The 22,908-nt window shown below is 42.8% G+C and overlaps 1 protein-coding gene across 9 annotated transcripts in view; it reads right to left on the reverse strand.

Annotated features, from left to right (window-relative positions):
* The window catches only part of SOX6 (SRY-box transcription factor 6), a 790,083-nt gene that overhangs the window by 466,874 nt on the left and 300,301 nt on the right, over window positions 1-22,908 (reverse strand). For all 9 annotated transcript variants that reach the window (XM_086956030.1, XM_086956031.1, XM_086956034.1 and 6 more), the window contains one exon: window positions 11,102-11,336. In XM_086956030.1, coding sequence (XP_086812156.1) covers window positions 11,102-11,336 — 235 coding nt within the window. The remainder of the gene's footprint in view (window positions 1-11,101; window positions 11,337-22,908) is intronic.

The following is a 22,908-nucleotide window of genomic DNA, read 5'->3' on the forward strand; positions in this document are numbered from 1 at the left end:
ATATATATACACACACACAAAAACGATTGGACAATGATATAAAAAGCAACTTAAAATAATGATATATTCCCAGAAACGTACAAATGATGCAATTTTTTAAATAGTTAAAAAGTATTTAAAAAAATAATCAAAGGAAAAAAATCCTAAATAAGCAATATTAGGGAAAGTGTTACTGTAGGAGTCAGATTTGCTATTCCAAATCCAATCCTATCCAAGCAACATTAGGAAAACAAATTAACGTTAGAAAGGCCTGATTCACCAATAACAATCCTAAATGTTTTCAGTAAAACATTTACATACCAACCAAAAATATATATATATATATATATATATATATATATATATATATATATATATATATATATATATATATATATATATATATATATATATGTATATATATATATATATATATATATATATTTAAAACAATATGCAATAAATATAAGATAAATAAAATTACATTTTAAGGATAGAAATTCTATATTATAAATAAAATAACACATTTTAATTAGAAATAGTGCACATATTTGAAAATAAATCACTTTCCTCCAACTATCCTATACAACAAACAATTAAAATTAATAAACATACTATAAAAAGAAACAAATATTAAAATTAGGTTACTTATGGAACAGAACAACTAAAAGCAAAACAATAGAGAATTAATTAACATAATTTAATAATTAAATATCCTGATCAACCAATTAACACGTAATAAAACATAATTACTCAATTTATTAATTTACATAATTAGTTATCAATTAAAACATTAAACTATGTCAAAATTAATAATATTAAAAGCAATAATTGACATTTGAAAAAGACTTTCTATCCTAATCCTATACAAACCCAGCACCCTTCTATTTTTTTATTTTACGGAGTTTTATATAGCGCAAACTTGACCCGAATCGGGTATCATGGCGCTTTTACAAGAATCAGAATCAGAGGATGTTCAGCGTCATTGCCGAGACTCTAACCCAGTTCCCCAGATTTGAGGTCGACCGACCTAGCCGTTAGGCTAACTCCTCTCTCTCTTCTACTAAATTAACAATTTTTTATTAAAATAAAAAAAATATTCTACTATAGAAACTTACTAACTATACTATAATAAATTCAACACAACTATTATTATAATACTAATAACTTATAATACTAGAATAAATAATAATTATATTTCAAACTTATTAAAAACAATATTGCATCCAACTATATTAAATATAATGATATTATGCACAATTATTTTTAAAATGGCATTTAACACCTTAAAAAAAACATTCTTCCTTTCCATCAGTATTACGTCCAACAAAATATTTCCCATTATGATATTCTGCCAATTATTCTTGCTGCCCACAATATTTTTGATTCATTATTTTGGTCAGACACAGAGCAGAGGCCATCAGTTATGCCTTTTCAGCAAAAGGCTGGCTGCCATACTTAGAGATCCCGCCTGGCCGGCAGGGATCTCTCTGCCTTTAATGGAGCCATCGCTGGTACGTCTCTTGAAAGCAGTGGTGAAGCCTAGTCCAGTGTTTCATACATCTGCTTGGCAAAGTCTTTTTATTTTTCAAGGAAAAACTCCCAAAATGGGTGTTTAATTTTGGGACACAAAAAGTCGATGACTGATGGGAAGGATTCTTTCTCCCTTCATGCATGGGCTACAGCATACGTTCTCTGCCCAGGATCACCATGCTTTATATGTCCCACCCTAAATATGGCGAGATGATTGCCACGATGACCAGAAGGCCCCGTGGCAGGTCAATTGTGTTTCACGCTGAATCCTGCAAAGGCTCCACTATCAGAAACCCTGATCTTCCTTGACTCAAAATAGAGAGGGTGAACTGCAATTTTGGCAGGGCATGAATTCCACCCATTTACAGTGGTAGAGCGGTGCTCACATTACACCAAACTCCAAATGACAACCTATGTATCTTCAATTTCAGATAGCATTGAATGTTCACCTAGAGTGACTTGAACTTTGCTTGTCAAAGGGTACTTGGATAGCATGGGGCTCATAGGAGACAAAGCCAAGCAGAATGAGGGGCTGCAGTATTTTGAAGAAGCCTGAGGAAGGGTTCAAATATGAAGGATGGCAAGAGAATAAGAGTAAGCAAAAGAAAAATACATATTTTAAATGCGGAGCAGATTATTGTAGAACACATGCATAGTGAAGCAGTATACGCCTTGATGTTCAGTCACACACCCAACCCACTATCACCTATCACAGAATTAAATACTAACTCTGCACTCCAATGGTGATGCATGTCAGTCTTCCTCTTGGTGTGACATGTCTGTTAATAACGTGGTGTGCTCAGATGGGCTAAAATATATGACAGAGAGCTGAAGTGATAGAAGTGATGGAAACAGGATGAAGAGGAAATTGACACATAAGAATTGCATTATTAGGCCTCAAATGTAGGTAGGACTTCAGGCCTGATTACCAGTTTGGTCGTCCGTCGGACTGCCGAACCCGTTGTGGAGCTGCGGTGGTGGTCGAGGACTGCCACACCAGTGGTACGACTGCTGTATTGTAACTGCAGCAGTCAGACCTCCATGGCACCGCCTCAACCGCCAGGGATCTGTGATCCCTGGTGGTGGCACAGCGGTGTAATTCCCCAATATATTCAGCAGGGCAGCTGAGGCCCCACCGTGCATATTACGAGTTCTCTGCCAGTGGTCTCATTGTGATGTTCATGCCATGAAACTACTTAGGTGAGGAAACTAAGGCGGCCCTACAGGGCCCCCTGTTGCCTCAGGCCTGGGGATGAATGCAGGGTGGCTCATGGTATGCCCCCCTGTCTGCATGCCCGCCCTGTTCCTGCATGGCATGGACTGTTATGCTGTGGAGGAATTTGCTTTGGCATTCTCATGGCGGTGCCTTTTTTAAAAGCCTCGCCAGTGGAACGTCAAAGGACCACCCATCAGACAATGAGGAAACTCGTAATCTGGCAGGCGGCTGGCGATCAAGTTTGGCAATGCAGGAGCAGGGCGATGGAATGCCACCCCACTCCTGCACAGCCAAACTCGTAAACAGGTCCTTCTTAAATTATACTTCCTGGCTATCTTTTTGGAGCCACTAGGATATTTTGGAACCCAAAGTATATTCATGTTGAGAATTACATGAATAACATTTTAAAAATGATTTTGAGAACATTATTGAACCTTACCATAATTGTGAAGAAGTGCTATTTGGCAGTTGTGACTTATCTGCTCCCACCCTAGTTTTTCTCACTGTGTCCTGTTTGGGTACCTTTACAGAAAAATCAGTTTTCACTCCAAAAGCCATGGTCAGACTGGCAGCCTTCTACTCTGTCATTTTCCTCTTTCGGATCCAAATGGGCTGCCATGACTCAGCCACGAAAGCCCCTATAGTTCCAATCTATTTGCAGCCTCCTTCAGTGTGTGGTTGGTTTGTACAACTTTCCCAGGCAGATTTTGGTCTCAATTCCATGCCGTGGGAAAGCTCTGATTTTGTGGTGATGAATGCATTTGTTCTGTTCTCATGATTGAAATCATTATATTATACAACAATATTATTGGATTTTCCATGTAATGTTACACTGTATATTGGAAACATCTCACACGTTAGTTGATGCTACTGGAAAAATGGGAAAGAGAAATGTATTATCGGATGCTATATGCACCACATCAATTATGATTTTCTGTCTGGTTTGTGAATTCCTCCTGGAGTATTTTTGTTGAGTGGATTTGAGCTAGGCTTGGCTGGCTGTAAGCAGTTCGAACTCCAGGCATTTTGCAATATGCAGACAAGATGTTGGCCACGGTGGGTAGAGCGCAGTGACGAATCTCAGATGAGTGTGCGCTATATATAATAATAATATTATGAGCATGATAAAGAGTTCATGAAATGGGAGACTCCTAAAATAATGTTCTCTGGTGAATATTTTTAGTGAAAGGCAGATTGTAATAGGAAATACTCTACAACAACTAGCTTGTTCATGTTTTTAGGGCCTTATTATTATAGGAGGCGGTCAGACCGCCCAAATAGGATGTGACCACCGGGCTGCAAAGCACTCATTTTCATGGCGACTTGTGCAGTGGCCGAGGAAAAGGGCTGCATCACAAGCCGCCGTGAATAGATGCACTTCCTGCACATACATGGACCATGTACCTTGCACGGTGCATGGATGTGAGTGGGGGTACTAAGTGTCCTTAGGGCCACTTCACAGTGGCCCACGGGGGGATCCGGCCCTGTTTGGGGCCCCCAAAGGCCTTTTCTGAAAAACTGCACATGGGGGTGTTCCTGCCATGAACAGGCTGTCTGAAAGAGATATCATAATCCTAATGGGGGTGTCTGGCACAGTGCTGCCTCCATTCGGGATTTGGACCACCACCCCATCGGGATCTGAGATCCTGTTGGAGACGGCGGTCTGTCCCCCAACTACATACGGTTTGACCGCCAGCATTGTAATGAGGTGGTTGGACCGAAGGGCGGTCGGTGGTTACATCACCACTGACGTCCTGTTGGTGGCAATTTCATCACCATCATAATGAAGCCCATAGTGTACACAGTAAACAGGAAACCGGTGGTAGCAAGCCCTTAAACATGTAGATAACAGTATAGTAAAACAAAGTACTATTTTATTACTCAGAGAGAGGGCTTGCCAAGCTGTCATCCAATCAGTGTCAGAATTCCCTTCACAACATCTCGCAAGAAAAGGCAGGTTGAGGTTGTGAAGCTTTGTACTTTCCTCTCACAAGCAAAGATATATTTATCAGTCTTTGCAATTACAGCATGTATGTCTCTCTGCTGACATAGTTGGGCCTTTCAAAGACTGTAAAGAATCCAATAATACTCCAAGAAAAGTTTTCCAACTATTACTGAGGTCTGAACATCTGTCAGTAACTTTTGCAGCTACTTTCTGGTCCTTCCAAGCTCTAATAAAGTTTTCTTAACTATAATTTATGTTTAATCTTTGTTTATTTTGGTAAATATATGTACACTTATGTGTGGATGTATATATATATATATATATATATATATATATATATATATATATATATATATATATATATATAGATATATAAGAGATGCATGAAGTCGCTAATTCATTAATCTACGCATATGCGGATCATACCCTGTGATTGAAAATCAAAAGTAACATATAAACATTAACCTGGTTGTGGTGATTCAATGCTGAAACTGTAACACATTGACAAGCACATATATAGAACTATGGTCAGCTTTGTGTATCACTGCTGCATTCTGTTCCGCTTCCATGTTGAATGATAGACCATTATGTATTCTGCACAGTTGCATATGATTAAGATCCAGATATATGAGCCACTTAAATCATCAATCACGAATGGGTGTTGGAAAAATGAGAGGTGAGCACATTTTCCTCCGGATAGAGGAAATAATCAGATGACCTCATTGGGCCTGCATTGTATGCCTAGCAAGGCAAGGGCAAAGTATTACTTCCATCGGGCACACGCTATGCAACGGTTTCTCTTTTATGAACTTTCAGCCAGATGTGCGAAACACTGGACGCAAAATATGTGTTGCAGTATTTTTGTGACCAATGTGGAATTTTGTGAGCCAACGTTTTACCAATAGGTCTGTTCACAAAGTTCTGAATCATACTGGGTCACAATTCAATGTACAAAATCCCTATTCATGAGTTAGGTCACAACGTGCGACTTACTATGATTAGTAGCCATCACTGGAATGGTAAATTGATGCAGACCACAATGTCTGTCACTTCTTAAATATATATATGCACTGTTTTATGTAGCCTACTTTTTTCATAAAAACCGGGGCTGTGTTTAAAAACAAAGGGCCTGATTTAGATTAGGGTGAACGGGTTCCTCCATCACAAGGATGAAAGATATTTTATCCGCCGAAATATAAATACTTTAGGATATAATGGGATATATATTTTGGCAGATGGGATGTCTGTCACCGTTGTGATGATGTAACCCATCCGCCGAAATCTAAATCAGGTTCAAAGTTTGAAACTGTTTAAAAGTTTATTTGAGAGAGCACAGCCATCCCTTGGACTTCTGCCTAGTCCCCAACAATCTTTGTTTTGCATTCACAAAGAAGGAGGGATGCCAAGGGAATCCGTTCCATTTTGCGAATGGCCTACCATCCTTTGTGGACTATCAGTAAATTTTCAATATTTTGCAACCAAATTTCAGCTGCCAAACATAGCAATAGCAAATAACTATTTGGAAAATGGGAACTCTCAACATGCCCTTTCCAAATAGAGATTTGTTATACTCTTCTAACCCATTCTGAGATTTGAAAACCTGTTCCTGAATTGAAAATGGTTTTGTTTGATACATAAAGAATTGTTGTGGTCGCAAACTATGAATCGGGCCCTTTGTGACCACAAAAGTGCTCTGTACACCTGGCCATTTAAGAGGTGCTAGACATTACAGCCTGATAACAACATGCCAGTTGTCATGGCAGCCTTACCCTCTTGAATTTGAAAAAGTAAAATTTGAGTGTCTCTTGTGGAATTGTTGCATGACAATCTAGATGGGCTTTTCACAGATCATACTTTGCAGACAATGACTACTGAAAGAAGGTCTCTGGTGTTGTATACAAGGAGTGATCCTCAATTCAGCATAGATGACTATCACTGATGCGTCCTTTGAAGAGGAATAATCATTCTGAAAATATAAATAAGAAAAACTAAGATATAATCAAAGATGGAAAAGACTGGGCACATTACTTCATACTAGATGACAAAGTACCTGTGCAGTGCAGAATCACATATGATGCCAATGCCTCTCAGTAGAGAGAAAGGGAAAGAAGATGCATCTGAGTGAACTCTAAATATCTGTTTGGTGACATCTTCAAACAATCCTTGGAGATGTTAGGCCAGTAGGATAGCTCTAAAACTAATGTTTGCTGTTCGATCACTGAGATGAGCTAAATTCTACCTCGAGATAAAGTGAACAGCTCAATCATAATCCATAATGAAGAACACCGCGCTCTACACCTGAGAGAAGCACTTCTGCTGATCTCTGCAGTCAACATTTTGGTTGCAGACGCACAAGCTGTGTGATTCTACTATTTAAAAGCGGTTGTTTCCAAAATCCATGACACAATAAGCGTTCCTTGCTTCTCCTGCCCTTTGCAAGTTTAATGTGGGTTTGGCTCCTATGTATGTTCTTTATGAAGAAACCTCTTGTTCAGTGCAGTGTGGTGTGCTTGACTAATGAGTATTTCTCAGTAAGTGATTTACTCTGCTTTTGTCCACTTCTCAGCTGCAGGCAGGTATTTCTGTGTCTGTGATTTGCTCATTACTGCTCTAAGCTGCTTTTGATTAAGTATGGACAGTGAGCTCTGCTACGTTGGCCGAGCGTGCAAAGATTTTTTACTCCGTTTCCGCTTGGAACGCGGAGTTTGGGTAAAAAAAAACCTCCGCTTCTCACGGAGCGAAGCGGAGTTCCGCAGCCAGATGCCAGCCCATGATGATAAACATTGCCCGACCGAGGCCAGGCCCCACTCAGGCCCTGGCACCAGTCCATGATGATGATGAGTGCTGCCCAACCAAGGCCAGGACCTGCCCAGGCCCTGTTGTCGTCACCCATTCTCCAAGGACCATGGCGTCTCTTGAGCATGTCCACTGCCAGCTGGAGGAGGCCGAGCTGCCAAACCTCCTCCACTTCTGGGTCTGGAGGGGAAGGCAGTGCTGCTCAGGGAGCTATGAGAGGCGAGCACTGCCAGGATGCAGCTGAGGCCGGGGATGGGATGGATGCGATCAGGGACCACAGAAAATGGAACCCATGAAATGAATGAAAGGCGTCTTATCCTGCGCGAACTTAGCCCAATGGGCATCAAGGCGCCTAATTCAAAATACCAGCTCACATCAAAAGCGAAGCAGATTATCCTTAATAGGCTCTTGAGAAATTAAATGAAAGGTGTGAAATGCCTCTGAAATACTGGACGGTAACGCGGCAGTCACTCAGATTCTTTAGCAAACTGGGAGCAGGAAAGTGAGTTCGGTGATATTTGCCATTTCAACCTTGATTTGCCTAAATAAGAGCTGTGTCAGGCTGGAAGGCAGCATCTCCAATCCATTTCTGAACTCCTGCAGAATGGTGGCTTTTTGCTAGGGTGGAGGGGAACTCTACGGAGTTCCACTGAGTTTTTATGCAACTCCACGGAATTCCACATAGTGCAAATCTGCAAACTCCGCCCACCCTTACTTTTGAAGTTGAATCTTTAAAATCTGTGGTGCAGTGTGTAATATTACTATAGCACAGATGGCCATCAAGAAGCCTTAAGCATTCTGAGGTGAGGCCTGAATCCACTAACTTGTTTTGAAAAGTTTAAGATCTAAGACTGGGTTTACATAGGTGCCCAATAGCTAAGCAGTTTTTCAGTTTCCCTGGCAAAGGAACGCCCTTTCAGTGCTGGGTCCTCGCCTCTGAATGGGCTTCCTTTGGATTTGCATCTAATCCGGTAAGACTAGGAAAGTCCTGAAATCGTGTTGATTTTTATGCCATGTGGAGTTCCACCCCCTGGCTGTTCTGTTGTTTTTTCTATCCATTGTCTCTTTCCCCCGATGATTCTGTAGCTTCATGATGCTACTTGTGGCAGTGTACCTTGTAGATTAATTATTAAACAAATAGCATGCATTGTATCCTCTGTAGCTGTGTAAAGTGTGCTTACAGTAGAGTACGAGCTGAAATCAGATCGTTAGTTCAACACTCAATGTTACAACTGAAATCCTAAAGTACACGTTGAGCATTGCACTTTATTACATAATCTGAATTACTTGACAAATAATTAACGCATTTACATAGCGCTGCGAACAGGCGGTAGTGCTCTAGGTGCTCGATTGCTAGCATTCTGCAGAGCTCCAAAGAGGCTTAAAGTTAGGTCCTGTAGGGATATTCACCTATGGCCTTCGGATTATAGCGGGGTCTATGCACCCAATGAATGAATCTATGAATAACAGACTTCTGAGGCACTACGGTAGACTACTCCATTACAGTAAACGTTATGCACACTTTTGTGGAGTGAACGCTAGAGCTGAATGTCAAGGCTAGGCCAATTCTCAGATCTCCGCATGCACGTGCAGTTAAATGCCTGTTCCTACAGTAATGGAAGGTGATTGCTTCTCCCGCAGGTCTCATGCCCACATCCGTTCTGAGCAAAGGCCTTCTGGAAGTTGAATGTAGCTTCTTAAACAAACATTTAAAGAAATGCAATGATGTTAATCGAAACTGCTAGATAGATCTAATTTGACATCAGGTCCAAACCTTTAGGGCAGCGATTCAAGTTGCTGCCAAGCTATGAGCAGCAGTGTAAGGATCCAAGAATTGCATAGCTGTGGCGTGTTTCTGTCAAAAGTCCCGAAACCGCCTGGAGAAGCAAGACTGGTGTGCCGACAAAGCACCACGAGCCGAGCACCACCAAGCAGGCCAGGCCCCATTTTGGTTCAATTTCATTTTGACTTGGATGGACAATGGAGCAGCAGTGGGAAGCTGCTGCGATACAAAGGAGATCCGCTTCCCTCACTCCAGATCTAAAGTCTATCCTTCAGGTCCTTACTGACATGGGCATCAGTTAGAGCATCAAGTTAGATTGCGCTGGGAAATTGACTTTTTAACGCAACTACAAGCCCGCTGAAAACTGCTTGCCTTAACCACGGATATGCCTGAACCAGGAAGCCGTCGCTCTAGCTGCAGGCTGGTGGGAGAGGAACCGGAAAGTAGGACCTGCGTGAAGGATGGGGACGCGACGAAGTAAGTTGGGCTGGGGCTGAGGGTGTCGGCCTGTTAGTTTTAAGGGTTGGGACCGTTTTAGGGTGAAGGGCGAGGGGGCGAAGGGGGTAGGTTTTAAGTGAGAGGGACGATTTTAGGGCGGAAACTGGGGTCGGCTAGGTTTTAAGGTAGAGCGCAAAGTTTTAGTGCTTGGGCGGAAGGGGCAGTTTCCAGGGCAGGGGCGGGGGCAGGTTTTTTTTAGGGCTCAAGGCTTAGGGGTTCAGGTAGGTTTTAAGAAGGGGCAGCATTTTAAGGCTCAGCGCAGAGGGGAGGGACCGTGTTCAGGGCAAGGGGCAGTTTTTAAAGCAGGGAGAGTCAGGTTAGTTTAAGGTTTAACAGGTGGGGGTCGTTTTTACGGCTGGGAGTGGTCGGTTTTAGGGCAGGGGCCAGGATTTTAGGACTCAGGGTGGAGGGATAGGGGCGTGAACTTTACCAAACATTCCTTTACCACGACATTGCGTGGTAAAGGCATGTGTGGAATAGGCATGTATGGTAAAGGGATGCATTGTTGAGACGTATTTGTAGTTCGGGTGGCGTAGTAGAGCCACATGTGGTTCAACCATGCATGCCTTTGTCATACAACAGATTGCGCTTAGCCGTGTGCTCCCCTATCATAATTTCGGTAATTAGATTACCCTTACACACATACTAGCCTTTACTGTCGGAATCCTTATATCTAAATATAAAAACATGACAACAGTCTACTATGGCCCAATCGCATGATCTCGAGTTCATAAAAAGGTACTTCTTTTTGTCTAATTTCTTTGACTAATTCACTTTTACACTTTTTTTCTTGCTCCTTTCCTTATGTGCTTCTTTCCATCTTTCCCTTTCTTTCCTTCTGTTTTATTATTTCGTCCTTTCTTTGTTTTCTTTTAATTTCACTTCCTTTCTGTCTTGATTGATACCCTTTTCCTTTCAAACCATTTTTATTTGTCCCTTCATCTTTTTTCATTTTTTTCTCCTGCTCTTCTTTCTTTCTCTTCCTATTGTTCTTGTTTCTTTCTAAGAAATCAGTATCACAGATATATTTTCCATTCCTCCAAAGCACCCTGAGAGGCAGCGTTGGTGCCTCAAACAAAAGGGTTTTATTCACTTGTGGTACACTCTACCCAATGTTTATATAAAATATGCTCCCCCTCTTTGTTCCTGACAGTGTAGCTGCGAGGAGGTGTCAGAGGTCGCCAATGAAACTGCATGTTTGTTGGATGCTACCTGCCCCAAAGGGTAGCTTGGAATACGTTGAATATCATAAGGCCACATTTACAGTAGTTCATTTGCAGCAATGCCCCAAAGGACATTTCCACAAGGCATTAACAATAAGGGTATTTTCCGCACTGTGCGCTTGGCTCACCATTCTATGCTGGGTGGAAATCATACTGTCCCAGTCAACGTCGGATTGGAGGGTGGTGACGAGGGTAGATAGCTCCTCGGAGTGAGGTTTGTTGTGCATTAGAGGGTGCAGGTGCGAGGACATGTGCTGGTCATTGCCTTCCTCGCCATCTCGTGATGCCAGGTCCTGGGTCATCGTTTCTTCCCCATCAGTTGTACAGGCAAATGGAGATGGGGCTTGCTTGGAAGACATTCTTCTGCAAACAAGAAGAGTTGCTTTTAAAAAAGCATATCAACCTCAGCAACTATTTTGATGACAATATTTAGCATTACAACAGCATTCAAATGAGTCAGGAACACAATACACTGTACAATTTACTACAAAAGTCAGACATGACCACTTTAGTAGCCTATGTGTGACCCGGTTATGTAGCCACTTGGAAGTCAGGGTAAGAGTGCTCGAGTAATATCCCCAACACCAAACCAGAGAAGTGCTTCATTTGTAAAAGAAATAAGTGCCAGGTCTCTCATCAGGAGGCCACCACATCTGAAAAGGGGGGGCTCTTGGCCCCCCCGCCCGCATGGCGGCGCGGCGATCGCCCCCTCCCTTCGTGCCCCTCGGTGGTGGGGCGTGCCCTCCTGGGCGCGCCCCACCACCGATTGGTTGGTGCCCTCCCTGACCCGGATACCTTGGTAGGATGTCCGGGTCAGGGGCGGGCGTGCCGGGAGGGGCTGGGTGGGGGGCGTAGCCACCCCCACCCAGTCCCTTGTGAATAAAGAAGCGGGGAGCGCCCAGGAGACCCTCTTCTCCCTGGACGCTCCTCCACAGCGTGTTGTGCCCCGCGCTCGGGGCTTCTTGTTGTTCACCCATTTCCCCAGCCAGCGCAGCAGAGGATAGCAGCAATACAACTACTAACCATCATACTCCTAAAATTGTGACAACTAGACTATTCCAGACCCCGAAAGCTATAAGAATAGTTTGGGCGGCAAGTATTAGTCATTTTAATATATATTGGATTGAAAAAACTACTGTTGTAGTGCTCCTCTTCAAATTAGACAAACAGCACCACCTTATGGCAGATTGACCTAAGTGCCAGTGTTGACAATTAACCCCTTCGAGGCTATTGACGAGCTGGGCTCGTCATCGCGCTTACCTGTCCTGCGCGGATGACAAGGCCAGCTCGTCACGTAACGCGGTAATTTCGAATTTGCCGCGCACAGCGGGAAAAGCCACCGCAGCGATGCGGTTAAGTGCTAGTGCCGAGCATCGGAAACCACAGGCTCAAATTAAGCACAGACACAAGTACACCAGGATGGACAGGACATGCCTTTGCTGGCCAGACCAGCTACTGCAGTTGTTCAGAAATGAAACAATTCAACCTCCTAAATGATTGAAAGTATCGTCACAGTTAGAAAACCAGAGCAAAGAGCAGGCCATAGGGAATATAGCCCTTTTAATTTGTTTTATTTTGGTTGACATTTTTCAAAATTGCTACTCGCCACCAACAGTTTGCACAACTCTCCCCAACCCTGGCATTCTCCATCCTAGTTTACTGCCATCTCATGGGCAGCCTGCACTGTTTAAAATAGCCATCCGCTGGTAGTGCCCCTAGCCACTTAGGTTTGCGTTGCTGTTAAACTTGCTTTTTTGGTTGTATTTATGTATTTTTAAAGAATAATGTGAATAGCTGGATTATGAAGCACGATACAAAAAGCATATCGTTATCTAAATAATTTGTAATTGTACCTTACCCCACATGCTATGCACAGTTTTAAATTCATATTTACATCCAAATAAACTTCAGCTAAAGTTAAGGCCTTATATTAGCTCATAGTTGTTTTGAAATGAATCTGTGTGCACCTTAATAGTTCCCAGCATCCTCACCTCAGGTGCATTTGTAGCTGTGCGTGCTGGCACTGTGTGCTGGTGCCTGCTAGTAGGCAGCTCAGCACTTCCAAGAGGGGACTCCATGCCAGGGACTACTTCAGAGCCAACGGCTCAGTGTTGCACCCACCAGGGCACCAGCCATTTGCTTCAGTTACCAGACGCACAACTTCAAATTTGGACCGGCTTAGATAGCCTAAATAGTTAGGGGTTTTTTCCGAAAAAAACTCGACCTTACGCTTTGGCAGAAACACTCATTTGCAAGCAAGTTTGAATAGCGCCAGTGACATTTTTCATCAGGCAGAGAAACTTGCAAGATGGTCTTCTGTAAGGTGTTGCATTTTTATCAGGTGAATAACCTCCCTGAAGAAAAAACTACATTGTGAATAAAGATGTCATTGATTAGTTGTATCTTTGACGGCTTACTAGGAGTTTTGTGGGATTTATTTATTTTGCATTAAAGTCAGGCGCAATCGTGGGTCCATCCAATGGATAAAAGACGGGCTTGATCTTCAGCTCCCTGTACTACACAGCCCTTGAGGACAACAGCGAGTAACCTGAACCACACTGTTGCTGTAACACTGCTAGAATTCATGCACTATTTTAACATTAGTCCCAATGCGCGTCAAGAACGGTAGGCCAATCAACAAACAGCAGGCCATATGCCCACAAGCCCACTCTTTAGAGGCTGGATCCTGGAGCATCATGTAAGTCCAAGTGTTCCCCTGACACTTTGTGTGATCTTGGGTATATGTTTATCACCCGGCATATTATTGTGTTAGCTCTATGATAATGGCTGGAAAATGGATATCAAAACACTGACAACAACACTGCCATGAAAACTGAAATTAATAAAAGAAGCTGGCCCCTCTGTCTTCGACATGCCAATGGTAAGCATTCCAAACTGCAATTTAAGGTGCATATTTGTAAATGGCTGTTTCTGTTTTTCTGATGACTACTCATTTTGGTACCACTGGTAACTTTCGAAATGTATGAGAGAGTCGGGCGATGCAATTTCAAGATAAATGTTCTTCCTTTCATGTAAAAATGTGTATAAATAAATAAGAAGCTAACAATGTGCAACACACACCCATCACAACTAGAGATCCATCAACATGTTCAAACAAAAATAAGAATGTGTGAAAACCAAGCACACATGAACCTGGTGAACACAAATGAGCAAACATCTGAAGTAAGGGGCACTAATACACCCACAAACCTGGAGCATGGACAAATACAGATGGATACACTAGGTGCACCAGTGCGCACACACTGAGCACCTGATATTAACTCCTGTACCTAAATGCATGATAATGAATAGCAAAAGAAAGAGGCATCCACCCGGCACAAATATATGTGCTAAGCTAAAAACCAACAAATTACGGTTCCATAGGCAAGGCCACCCATGTAATGCACAGGCACAAACAAACACAAACAAGCATAAGCTCTCAAATATCGAGTATAACCTAACTCTCCATACAAATGCAAGCATACACATCGTCACATACACAAATTCACAAGTAGAACTAACATACCCCACGGGCAAAAATACCACTGTTGCAAAGGCAAGCACAAACTTTTACAGAGCGACTGAAATGTGTACATACTGAACATAAAAACACCCATAATGTACACACAGTGACACATACCTGCAAACGACAGCGGATATGTAGACACACACAAGCACACGCCTTGGGCTCAGCCTTAAAAAATAAAAGATGCATAAAAACTAGGCAACTTGCACAGATGCAGGCACCACAAAATGATGTTCCCACATACTCAGCCAGTGCATTCCAACTACTCATATAAACAATTAGATACACAGAGAGTGCATATAATCATGGTTATGTAAACCGAAAATCGAATAGAGCAGGAAATATCCACTCACATACCAATATGCATATATGACACACTAACACATATTCTCAGCACAATGTACAAGGTAAAGAAGCACACAAAAATGATATATGCTGACAGAAAACACCCGGAAGAAAAGCACATGTACACAAACAACATAAATAAACACACACACGCAAAACACAAAGCATACATAAAGCTAACCCATTTGCAGACATCCTTCACACACCACACCTGCATTTCACTACATAGGCGCATGCTCGATGCAAATACTATGATAGTAGCCATTGCTAAGTAGTCAAGGCAAAATATGAATTTAAGGAACAGAAACCACAGAATAATCCTAAAGTGCACCCTATTCTCAGGTCCAGGCTGACAGTTAAAACCAGCCCTGGCAAAAATGTTCAAACCTGCACCGCTCCCTTCCTCCTCTCTCATCTCATTCCTTTTAAATTTCCCCTTTTCTTTTCTCTGTTTCTCCTAAAGCACCCTCTGTTTTTGCTGCAATTTCCTGGGGAGATGAAAAAGTAGCAGAGGTGTCAGCAGTAACCCTCTCTGCCACTGCAAACCTGCCCCCAAAGTCTCCAGCTCACCGGGAAAATTACCGATGCAAAAAATGGGCAGCCCAGCGCTGCTCCAGAAGCCTTCCCGTGCCTGCTGCAGTTAACCTCGGGGAGTTAGGGAAAGTAACAGAAGCAGCAGCCCTGGGCTTTCAAAGCCAGTCTCCAAAACCTCCAGCCCACCGGGGAAATGCTCGGTGGAATAAATGGCCTGTCCGCACCTGCCTATGATCTTGAAACCGGAAAACACCTCTCTGGAACCTGTTATTAAACTTTTAGAATAAGATCTCAATTGTGATTGCTCTCCAACATTAATTGATTTCATACCATTTTTTACAAAATTCACAAATCACTTAACATAGGAAGCCACAAAGGCATGTTCAAATTAGCAAATCATTAGCTGGCAAGCACTGTTTTTACAGACAAATAAATACTGATTAAAGAGTCTGGAAATCTGAGCCTAACAGTTAAATTTACAAATCTGTCACATGCTTTCATGAATATTACAGTGAAGGAAGTTTCAGGTGCAAAGAAAAATAATTGAGTTAATTCCGATTTAAACAGTACTTTCTGTGCAGCAGCCTATATTCACATAGGATTTAACAACTAATTCTACATTTCTCACAATTAATGAAGTGGCTCAGATTTAGTATCATGGAGTGAAAAAATGACTACGGGATCAAATAGTCTAATTACACATTTTTTCATCAAAACTATTGCACAGCTTAAGCACCCTTTAAAGAAAGAGGATGATATTTATAAGTACAGCTAGAAACAAATATTGTGAAAACTGAAAAATAAAACCCCAGCATTACTTGATCAGAGCGCATTCCAACACCTGGAATGCAAAGGTTACTCCCAATCGGTGGAATGTTCGAAAGATTATTCCACTGGACAGGAGGCCTCGTGCTCTGATACCTTTGCTGCGTGATTTTAACCACTGGCATTAATCCACACTGTGTTATCGTTTTACAAAAATGTTGCACTTTGTATGGGCACAGCAAGAAAATGACCACAAAAAAAATTGCCTAATTTTCATAGTACGTTCTGTAGCAACAAATGCTAGCTGGGCATGCTTTATACTGGCAAAATACACGATATAACAACACATTCCTGGAAGAATTGCACTTTATAGTGGAAGTGTACTCACAAACATACACTAAGGGCCCGATTCCGATATCGCTCGGAGGGCCTCCTGACGGCATCTGTCAGGAGCAACTCCGTCTCGTACACGTAATTTCCGGATGACTCATACTGCTTTATGAGCGAGTAAGTACAATGAAAGTATCACCTCACCCTCCGACCGACTCCTACCCGTCAGCTATCCGGACGAATCCAACTGCATCGACGTACACCACTCAATGGGTCCTATTCTCGAGCGACCAAGTATGATGCGCACGTCGAGCTGCTGGATCGACTCCGACTCTCCAACATGAAAGAGCTCCGGGAAGCAGACTTGGGTGGTCCCCCCCTTCACCCGGGACCCTACGACTCGATCACTGGGTGGAGCCCAAGTGTCCCCTCTACACATGCATGCACGGTGCGGGCGGCGGGAGGCGTCCCCGCGATAGGGGGCACCCTTGTCCGAGACGTGCATTTTTTGTCTATTGGAGCCTAAGTACGCAACATACACCAGCCTCCTATAGACTTCAATGGGGCTCCCATCGTACTCTGTTGCTCGGAGCCCAGGAGCACGAGTCATTTGGAAAGTTCTACAGGTGCGAGTCGGCCGTAGGGCTTTCCCAGCGAGATCGGAATCGGGCCCTAAGTGGTAGAAATATGCACACAGACAGTATGCGGACACCATGTACAGTAATTACAAAGTGGTTGCATTTATGTATGGGGACTCTGTGTGGCTGGAAATAATGCTTCCAGTCGTTATTATCACATGTAAATCCGGCTGTCAGTGCATTTGTCCCAGGAATGGGGAATAACAAGTGGATCTGATTTTAACAAGTCTAAATCAACATGTGGATTTACATGATCCAAATCTACTTACCAGCGACAAATATTCTTTCATTTAAAACCTATTCTGAACATGTGGTAAATGGAAGCAACAGGTCTCTGCAGTGGTGCAAGGTGGGAGTGGGCCAGGCAAGGCAGATCATTCCATGGACAGCAAGTGGGGAGGTCTACAAACAAACTTCTCGATTGAATTATCTCCTAAGCAGTGTGGCTTTTACATCAGTTCTGAATATGTGGTATTTTGTGTGAACTTTGTGGGAATTAACCCCTTGCATGCTGATGACGGAGCGGTTCCGTCATCAGCTACGGGTGAGCTGTGCTGATGACGGAACCGTTCCGTCATGACTCCACCCACGCAAGGCGGAGTCAGCATGGGCGGGGAATTCCCGCCACACGCAAGGGGTTAATACATTGTTCCGGATTTGTACTTCCGAGAGCATGGATTCAACAAAATGTCAGGAGTAGAGTTGTCACACACCCTTGAGCCCCCTGTCCCTAGGATGTCACAGAGTTAATATCTCATCCCTTACACTTCAACAGGCTCCTATTGGCTCCTGAGAGCCTGTAGGAAGGGCAATGATTGAAAAATGGAATATTACTAGTGCTCTTAAAGTCCTAGTCATTGTATTCCTGTTGCTGCCACAAAATCTCCCCCGACCAAGAGTAACAGGGTCAGAGCAAGGAGTACTAAAGAACAAGCATGTGTTACCTTTGGCTATCTCTATTTGATGTCAATGGTCCTCTGCTATCTTTTTTTATGCACTGTCTTCCAGAGGGTCAGATGGCCCACTGGATTCAGACAGGACATTTTTGAGGTGCACATTTCTGGGGCTACCTGGACATCTTTCCCTCAGAAAAGCCTTGTACATTGCTTAACGACCTCTAAGGCAATTTCCTGTTCTACTTGGAGTCACAGGATATCAAAGGGAGGACAAAGTGAGACAAAAGTTCAAGGGACGGGAGAGGTTTGTTCATGGTGTGTTAGCCAAAAATACGGTTGAGCTATAGTTTTAGGTTTCCTTCAATGTGGGATTTCCAGAGTATTTACTGCAGAAGATGACACATCAGCTGGTCCTTTTTTATGCTACTGCTTTATATTGGTCAGGATTAATTGTATTGAAGACCATTCAATACAAAGGGAAATATGTAGAGGTGTCAGTGAAGATAAACAAAGCAGGTGTGATGTAGTCACACATCTTGGTCCCTGGATATTAGGCGGACAGAAGAATGAGGGATGAGTTTTAGTCAAGAGGAGGCAGGAGGCGAGGGATAGGATGGAGAAAAGGGCATTGCAACAATAGAGTTTGGAGATGGCTGGGGAGTCAACAAATTTGCAAGACTGAAGGTGGGAATGGAAGGCTTCCTCCTCCTAAGTAATTGCTTTCCAGGTAGGCTGAAATTAGTAATTTTGTCAATGTGAAGTCTGAAGATGAGTAGAGACGGAGAATAAACACAGATTTCATTTACGTGCCATAGGAAGGTAAAATGCTGTTGATTCCGGGACAGAGTAGTGGATATTGTAGAAGAATTCTTAAGAAATTCTGTTTTTGAAAAGTTGAGCTCAGTGAAGATGAATAAGATTACGTCCATCAGGTAGCAAAAGTGGTACGTAGTTATCACTTTCAGATACAATTGAGTGTTTTAGTATGCGGTAAGGGAAAGTCCTGTGAAAGGTAGTAATTCCTGCCATGGCTCCAGTAAAGGGAGAGCAAACAAACTGACACTTTGCCAACCAACGTACTCAGGTACATTCTCCAGACATGATAGCATCCTGAATGTTTTAAACTGGAAGTGATAACCACTGGTAAGTGCAATGCTCAGGGAGAGAGGGATAATCCGGGCTGCAAGCCCCTTGGCCTTTGTTTGAAAAGGAAAGTTTGATATTGGGACCTTAGATCATTCAACTGAACACCTTCAGGAAGACCCTCAAGACCTGGCTCTTCGGCTAAACAGATCTCCAGACACCCCCTTCCCCACTTCAGCACCTTGAGACCCTCACGGGTGAGTAGCGCACTTACAATTCCATGATTGATTGACTGACTGTGAAGTTCTTCTACCTGCCCACATAAGGCAAATCACACATACAATATTAGTTTCATATAACCAGTTGTATACTTACTCTACGGCATTCATGCTTATCTGCCCTGATTTATTCATAAACATATACTACCTGTTCAACTACCCTTTACTTGAGCAGCAATGCCCAGCAGCATTTTTAATCCTGGTGCTCTGTTTCTATGAATTTTCTGTCATAGCACTACTGGTAATATTTGATATATGCTCTATACCGTGTAAAATTGAAGGATGCCTGTGAGATGCAATGCTCAGGATCCATGGACTGGCACACACTTCAGCTTTCAGGCACAGATTACTGGGACAACTCGGAAGCATTGTGGAGCTCAATGACCATTCTACCTGATAGCTGCTTGAATAGGCAGTAGCTTTCAAATAATGGATTTCTGGTCAAAAAACTTTCTCAAATTTGTACAGCATTTTATGCTGGTGCCCCAAGCACTGGTGATATGAGTACTTGGGGCTTGATGTACTAACCAATTTTGTGTTTGCAAATGCAACAGTTTTCAAAATAGGTGCATTTATGACCACAAAAAACGTTTTTACTGTCCCATATTGCGAGTTGGTAAACCTTTACTGATTCACAATTTGGAAGAGGCGTGGTGTAGGCAGCCCTTCGAAACTCCTAACTGCTATGAAATTTATCAATGTTTAGATACCATAATCCAGTTGCAAAACATTGAAAAATTAACAACTCCTGAGATGAGGCGGTAACCCATTTGCAAAATGGAAAAGGTCCGAAAGACCTGCCCTTTGCGCATGAAGTACAGGTATATGACCAGGCCCCAAAAGTGGGCAAATTGGGTAGGCACACCATGATTATTTAAATAACACTTGCACTCCTTCCTGCCAGTGGCAGGTAGCATCTACGTGGAGGGGGGCGTGTGTACCCGAGAAAACAATAGAAAAATACACTTACCTGAAAACGAAAATTATGTCTTCTGCTTTGGGCATCTTCTTACAGGAACTGGATGCTGCAACTCCCTTGACCAATCCTGGCGCTGCTTTCATGCAGCATGACAGCAACAGCCGGATTGGAGGAAGTGGCCTCACTCGGTGCTCCACAGTGGTCTGGAGGCCTGCACTTGCTCTAACCCAGCTGTCTTAAGACAGCTAGGTTAGAGATGTTTAAAGTGCGCATGTGTGGCTGGCCTTCACAAGACATCCGGCCAAAAAGCCAGCGCACTTTATACAGTCTACAGTCAGCCCACCCTCCCTCCTTCTGCTGCCACTCCGCAGCCTCCCCGCGCCCGTCCTGATGCTCTGCATGGGGCGTCGATGAAAAATAAAATGGTAATAAATTACTACATTATTTTTCATCTCAGGGGTTTAGGGGGAATTTTAAGTAGGGCAGCGCTCTCCCACTCCTGCTTTCTGCTCACTTTAAATCTGTGTGCACTTGGAGGCTTCTATGGAGAGATCTTGAACATTGAACATATTCATTCATTCGGATTGTGACTCTGAAGCCTGACTAAAGTGCGCTTTGTAATGATCTGAGGCGGGGCCACGCGCAGAGAGGTTTGTGCTATGGCAGACTTTTCCTTTGGCAAATGGCCTGAATCATTCTGTCAAGCAAAGCCATTTGGACATAAACCCGAAAAAAAGTAAGCCTAGCCCATTAAGCATAATTTTAGCTCTAAGCTGCCCCAATGAACAATATGCCTAACCCCAATTAAATATAACTGTACAGCTGTAAAAATAGAGTTCATGTGGCCGGCGCAGGGAGTCTGCTTAAAGGCATGGTTGTGAGGGAGTGTTTTCATAAGGCAGGCCGGGCCCTCAATCTTAATCAGCCAATAAATTATTTCCTGCAATTATATTAAATAGAAAATTATCTTCAAATTGGGAGTGTTAATTGAAAATCAAAATTCAGAGTGAAGTTTAGAAATGACACAGTGAATACAATTATTCCGGCTGAGCTTCGCCTCTGTTTCATAAACAGGTTTTATTAATGCGCGGAGTGACCCTGTAGTTACGCTTCCTGCTTACAGCGCAGCGCAAATACAAACAATGCGCATCTTTTGAGTTATTAGCGCAAAACCAGGCCCTGTTATTCGACGCAGAGCTCCTTCACTGGACCTAAAGGAAACTCCACTGAGCTGTTGTTCAATTTCGAAAGGTTTATATGTCAATTAGTTCTCCCTTAAGATGCAACAGAAATCAGCAACCAGGTTTGAAATATATTATCAAAGCATCGCATTAGTTGACGTGGCTGAGTGGTGGGCGCGAAGGAGAAATGGAGCAGGCTGGTGAGAAAAGATGTCTGATGGGAGAAAAATGTTGGAAACCTCTACCAAAAATCCCGGGCGATCTACTGTTTAGCCTCTAAATCTAAGTATACTCACGGTGAGGGCAAGACATGGCCAGCATCTCGGTGTGCATGATGAGTTAAACAACTACCACCTTTTCAACTTGAAGCGAAGGGTCAGTTGCAGTGACATAGAATATTTTGTTAGGTCGGGCTCTTTGGTTACGTTTGAAACATCTGTGTTGTTCATTCACCTTGCAGTGGTCACAAACACCTGCAAAGGTATGTTCAAGTCTCTACGTCACTCATCCTCTTAGTTCTACCTATAGTTTACTGCCAGATCACCATTGCGTTATTGCCTCTGGGTGAACACCATTGGCCCATTTCTGTGGTATCTGTGGTTACACTAATAATACTACTCCCCTAATGCTAGGTGGACCCAAAATCCTACTTCTGTGGTGTTCAAGGTTATCCTTGGGTTGTGTTATCTCTGCTTCTGGGAATTTGATAGATGCACTACTTTACTGTTGGTGGTCACCCAATGGTCATGCCTCCTCGAAAACAGGAAGGCATCTTATTTTCTTGTCACAGAAGGTGTCTGTTGATTTCATGGGTTCCAGGTTTACCAATTCTGATTGGACCCAGTCCCAGTGTCACATGAACTTTATCAGTTGCTAGAAAGCAGTTGACAATTGATAAGGAACTTTTGGTAATTACATTCAAATGTGGCACTGTTCCTCACAAATCTCTCCGCTTCAACCAATATTGGAACAACCAATATTGGAAGTTCAGCTAAATGTTTGATGTGGCAAGCTTGTAGCACACCTCTGAATCTCACATACAATACCAAACTACTTCTCATATACACTGCTATTAAAAAAAAACTATCAACCATGTAAGCCCTCCAAATAATTTTGTAATCTGAAGAATTTGCAACCTCAAAGCAATCTTACTTTTATGCATGGCTCTCATTAGCAGCCAACATTATGACTATACAGATTTTAAAACTGGTTATTCTCTGACCTGATGAAGTTACAATTGGGAACACGGCTTGTGTCTCACTGTTGCTATATCATATCTGTAAGTGTTCCCTTTCCCTCTAACCCTCACCTTGCCCAAGTCTCCAGAGACTCAGGTTTCGGGACGCCTCTTGAGGACTAAATAGACAACACGGAGAAAGCAGGTATAATGTGTTTCTATTTATTTTTGTTTATTTGCATTCCTCGTATATCCCTATATAC

This window comes from Lissotriton vulgaris, chromosome 2_1 (assembly GCF_964263255.1).
Source record: "Lissotriton vulgaris chromosome 2_1, aLisVul1.2, whole genome shotgun sequence".
Classification (NCBI taxonomy): domain Eukaryota; kingdom Metazoa; phylum Chordata; class Amphibia; order Caudata; family Salamandridae; genus Lissotriton; species Lissotriton vulgaris.